The sequence below is a fragment of the Lycium barbarum genome, chromosome 8 (assembly GCF_019175385.1).
Source record: "Lycium barbarum isolate Lr01 chromosome 8, ASM1917538v2, whole genome shotgun sequence".
Lineage (NCBI taxonomy): Eukaryota > Viridiplantae > Streptophyta > Magnoliopsida > Solanales > Solanaceae > Lycium > Lycium barbarum.
In genome coordinates, this window is record NC_083344.1 from 1,253,640 (window position 1) to 1,259,039 (window position 5,400).

Sequence of the window (5,400 nt, forward strand, 5' to 3'; positions counted from 1 at the left end):
GGTGGCGAAAAAAAAAGGTGGCAGCCAACGGAGCTAGAGCAGCAGAGAGGAGAGAGGAGAGGAGACGAAAGAAAAACCCTAGAGTGTTGATACCATGAAAGAATTATTTTCCGTAGTTTCCTTTCATTCGTTGAATTGGTTAATATACAAAAATATCCTAACCTAAAATAGGAGAATATAAAATATTATAAAATATTCTAACCTAAAATAAGTGATTACAAAATATTACAAAATCTTTACATAATCTATCAGAATTCACAATCAAATATTTATAGGTATCTAAACATTCAATATGTATAGACCACTTCAAGTTAATATGCTCTTAGTGTTTTGGAGCATCGTGATAGCTATATATACATGCTAACTTGGAAACATTATTTCAGTTCGAATTGTTCTCTGTGACTAGAAAATATCAAAATGAAATTGCTAGTAATTACGGATCAAGATATGGAGCATTGTGAATGTATGCGTCTCTGTATATATTGGTCGTCACCAGTGGCGGATCTAGGACTGTCCTTCAGGGTGTTCGGATAAAACAATTGAATCACTTGAGCTAATCTTTTATATTTGTTCAGGTTGTTCAAAAGTTAATATATGTACATAAACACAAAAAATTTACTCTAAATATACACAGTAATTTTTTGCCCAGAATGTTCTAAATATACACAGTGATTTTTTGCCCAGGGTGTTCGGGTGAACACTCTGGGCAATGGCTGCATCCGCCCCTGGTCGTCACATTTTGGGAATTGATTTCGTTCGGAGCATCGGATCAATGATCATCTATGACTTCTTTGGAAATATTTTGTGCCAATTGACTAAAAATTTTGGGGTTGGAGGCTTGATGACAAGTGATTTAATTAATAGGCAACCTTTAATTGCATATCCTCATATATATGTCACGCCCCGAACCATGGCTTGGGCGTAACGGGACACTCGGTGACTTGCTGCATGTGATCAAGCGAATCACATAGCCTGCTGAATTAACATGGGGCACGAATTGATGCGGAATATTATATAAACATGCATGGTGTGAGTAAATATAGGATTAAATAATCATAAGTTCTGAAAATACCATTATATCATGAATGCGGAAATATAGTAACGTAGTCAACGAGGCTAACTCCGGTGAACATCTGGCATGACATGGCAGACTAGTATGTGAACCTCTCACGTGAATCTGACTGCTAAAATGTTCATCGGTACAAGGCCTCTAGCATACCTTGACAGGATAACTAATATAAAATAAAGTAAAGATAACACCCCGAATGAAATGGGTCTCACCAACAACTGATACATGAATAGTCCTAACAAGCAGATCTGATGTTCCATAAATCAACACTTTTATCGTGAAATATAGGCCCCCGGGCAATAAAAGGGGATATTAGTATATTTGAATTATACTGGTATGTAAAGCAGTTGAATGAAATAAACATGATAGATGAAATAATAGACCTGAAATTGAGATTGAAACTGTAAGTTGAACATGAACATAAGCATCATCTGACAAGAATAAATTTATAATATGAGTAAAAACATTTTAAGTACATATGTATATCTATATCTTGTGGGAGAGCGGTAGTATAACCGGCAACATGGAATCACCACGTGGGCAGATGGAGTCTGGTACCTGGACCCCCCAGCGGAGCAGCCCTATACCTTGCCAGAGTTGAGACATAAGCATGATATGAAAGGATCCAATTCAATTGTTTAAAGGTGTCATCCTAATCTGCGCGGATCGACCCTTACCCTACGTTGGAATATGTAGTTTCAGGCTGTCTGAGCCTTCTCGGTAAACCTATGCTACCCCTAAAATATGAACATGGATATAGGTGGCATCTGAGCCCATGGTTTGTATCAGTGTTTTAAAAAGCGGGGGCGCGAGACGAGGCGTGTTACGCTGCACGGGGAGAGCCATAAGCCCCGAGACACGGTCCATGGATCTACGAGGCGTATGTCTCATTTATCTTCAATTTTATAATTTTATTACTAAAAGATAAGAAAATGTAAAGTTTTCATTAGAATTCTGCAAATAAATTCAAATAAATCACCAATAATATAAAAAAATTATTATAATTATTACTTGATAAAGGTTACAACACAAAAAATGACAATAGACTAGATAACCTATAAAATGAAATCTTCATTCACTTCATCATCATTCTCCAAATCTATTAGTCTTTCCCACCCTCAACTAATATTTGCACTGACTTTTATTTATAGATTCAAAGAAGGAGAAAGGCCAAAAGTGTAAGAACAATGACAAAAAATGGATGAAGTTATGCTTCACGAACATAGTGTTATGAAATCTCTATCATATCAATTTCAGACATAATTATCTAAAGAACTATTTATGGCAGTGTCATTTTCTACGAGAGTTGCTTTCTTTATTTCTATAAGAAAAATCACTACAACATGATAAAATAAAGTATAAATATCATTACAACAATAAAAATCATAATCTATAACAAAAATACTTTTAAAACAATACAAATTAAATTTACGCTCGGGGCGTACGCCTTAACACATGGGCTACGCTTTTGCACCCTGGACTTACGCCCCAAATGCTAGGGCACACGCCCTATGGATATAAGCCTTTCATTGTGCCCCGAAGCGTTTTCGTACCCTCCGCCCCGAACACCTCTGAAAACACTGGTTTGTATAACATAACTTGTAAGTATGACATGTAGACATGATTCGTAAACATGGCTTGTAAACATGATTCGTGAGTATAATATAGCATGAATATACGTATATAATATAACTTGTATGAAAACATGGAAAACACATAGATTTTGATGAAAATAAGCATAATAGTTCATATCTTGCATTTAAGAATCTATGGAATGTAAAGCATGGGTATTCATGAATTACAGATTGATCCCCAAAAACCAAAATGAAATATCAAGAATACAATAACCATTTATTAGTACGAACGTGGTATGTCATGGTACATGTAACTTACGGTCATTATGAATTAGAGTAGAAACACTAGGTTTGTGGAACTTCGTATTTCCATGGATGAACGTAGATTGGGAAAGAACAATGATGTTCCCACACATGGATAGAAACCCTACATACCTTAATCGCTCCAAGAACTTGAGAAAAGTCCGAATCTTTGAAGAAGAATTCCAAAAGCTTGAATCTTGAAACCTTAAGATGGGTTTCTTGAAAACTCTATGTTAGGAATAATGGATTTTCACTTAGAATTCATGTGTTGATGTTAGACACACTTGGAATTACTTGGAAGAGGCTTACATTGGTATACGAGGAGGATGGGAAGAGAGAATGGTCCTTCTAGGGCTTGAGCATTTTAGAATGAAGTGAAAAGGCCAAAAAAAAAAAAATGAAGTTTTAAAGTTGATGTCGAAGTCGTTTTACGTTCATTTTTGGCTTATTTTACGGCTCGTAAATTATTTTATAGGTCATAAATCATATCGTAAAATTGTAACAGTGTGCTAGATATTTTGGAAATTTTTACGGCCCATTTTTACGGAGTGGCAGAACACTATTTAGTAAATCATACATAACTTTTTGTACAAATGTATTTTTGACCTCCATAATATACCGTTAGAGCGGAATTTCAAAGATCTACAACTTTCATGATGAAAGTTTTCATAATTTCCTTATATATTTTCCCAGATACTCACTTTAAGTGAGACCTGGTGTAAAGTCACTTGAAAACATGCTCCGTAGGGTAGCTTCCGACTTTACTTTGTCCAAAGACTCTTTTTATGACTTGATTAAGTTTCAAACACCCTTTCTACACTACTCATATTGGATTCATTATACCCCATCTTACAAGTCAAACCTTAATCCGAATGCACGAGGTGTTACAATATGAGTCACATGCTATGTTGGAATTTAGTACGCAATAGTAATTGATTGAAACACACAAGATTAATTAGACAATTCAAGCAAGTGGGGATTGGTAAACATTTAATTTTATAAGCTATATAATCTGTATTTTTGCACAGGTTAAGTATGGTTATATTTGAACCTAAAAGCGGATTCAAGATTTTAGGTTTATGGTTCTGATAACTTTTTGTTTGCCCACAAATCATTTATGCTATTGGGTTTGCAGTTTATTATATGTATACCTTCAGCGAAAACTGTAACACATATACTAAGTTCTTCCAAATCTGTACCATATACAGGATACATTCGCCTCTATTTGAATCCATTTTGTCACAGCAAACAGGAAGAATAATAGCTTGAGAATATTCAACAACAATTACGTACGTTTCAGTCTCAAACAAGTTGAACTCGATGAAACAGAAAATTTTACAAGTCAGAGAAAAGTTTTCCATTATCAGCCATTTGGACAAAACATGGCTTCCTTTTCTCCCTCAACTCCCGTTCCTTTTAAAGGAAAAGAAGATTAGAAAGGAAAGAAAAATTTAAAAAGAAAAACACACTGGATTGAAGTTGACACGAAAAAAAGTTTGTGTACAAGCCAAGAATCTAGAGGTTTTTTTTGGTACAAAAACTTACAATAAACCTAATTTGGTCCGGCCCTTCTCCGGGTCCATGTACAGGGAAAACATAGTGCACTGGACTACTCTTATTTTTTTTCTTCACTACTAGAAATGAGTCAATTTCCGACAGACAATCCATCAGAAATCTAGCTGGATTTCCGACTGAGTCTCTTGGAAACATCTCAGACGAGTCCTTTTCCGATGGTTTTCGTCTGAAAATCGACTGATTTCTATAATGTTTTTTTACTTAGAACCAAATAGCTTTGGCATCAATGAGCATTTGTTTGAGTGATCCATCAACTTGTAAGGATATAATATCCTTAGATGATCCAACAAATTTCCCACCAATAAAAACAGCAGGAACACATGGGTTACAACCTAAACTTCTCAATGCCCACTCCATTTCTTTCCCTTTTGGATCTTGATCAAGTTCATGAATTGCTGGACTTGCTCCAATATCATAAAATAATGCTTTAATACTATGACACATAAAACATGAACTCTTTGTGAATATTACTGCTGCATTTTTTGATGCCAAGTCTCTTATTCTATCCATCTCGAATATCGATACAAATTAAATCGATACGATGACCAGAATTATATAGATATACAATGACAAATTATGTATGTAAGGAGTAGGAGAAAATTATGAAGAATTGCTAGTAGTGTTATAATCTTTGTGTTTGTAGATGGTTATGATATTTGAGGTTTCATATACTTTCTTATTTATAGGGATTTTCAGATAGGTATGGATTACATTGTTTATCCAGAAAGGGAAAAAGAAATTATACTGATGCATAATGAAAAGGCGATGTTCCTTAAAGATATTTTTTCTTTGGATAAAGGAAAGCAAAAGTAGAAAGACAAATGGCATACACCCCTTTGAGAATAGAGTTTTACTTTTATACAGTGACATACAAATGAA

The 5,400-nt window shown here is 34.8% G+C and overlaps 1 protein-coding gene across 1 annotated transcript; it reads right to left on the minus strand.

Annotated features, from left to right (window-relative positions):
• Window positions 1-4,197: 4,197 nt before the first annotated feature.
• Window positions 4,198-5,185, minus strand: LOC132604912 (glutaredoxin-C11-like). Its single transcript, XM_060318269.1, has one exon. The coding sequence runs from the start codon at window positions 5,029-5,031 to the stop codon at window positions 4,723-4,725; it is 309 nt and encodes a 102-aa protein (XP_060174252.1). The 5' UTR covers window positions 5,032-5,185; the 3' UTR covers window positions 4,198-4,722.
• Window positions 5,186-5,400: the final 215 nt, after the last annotated feature.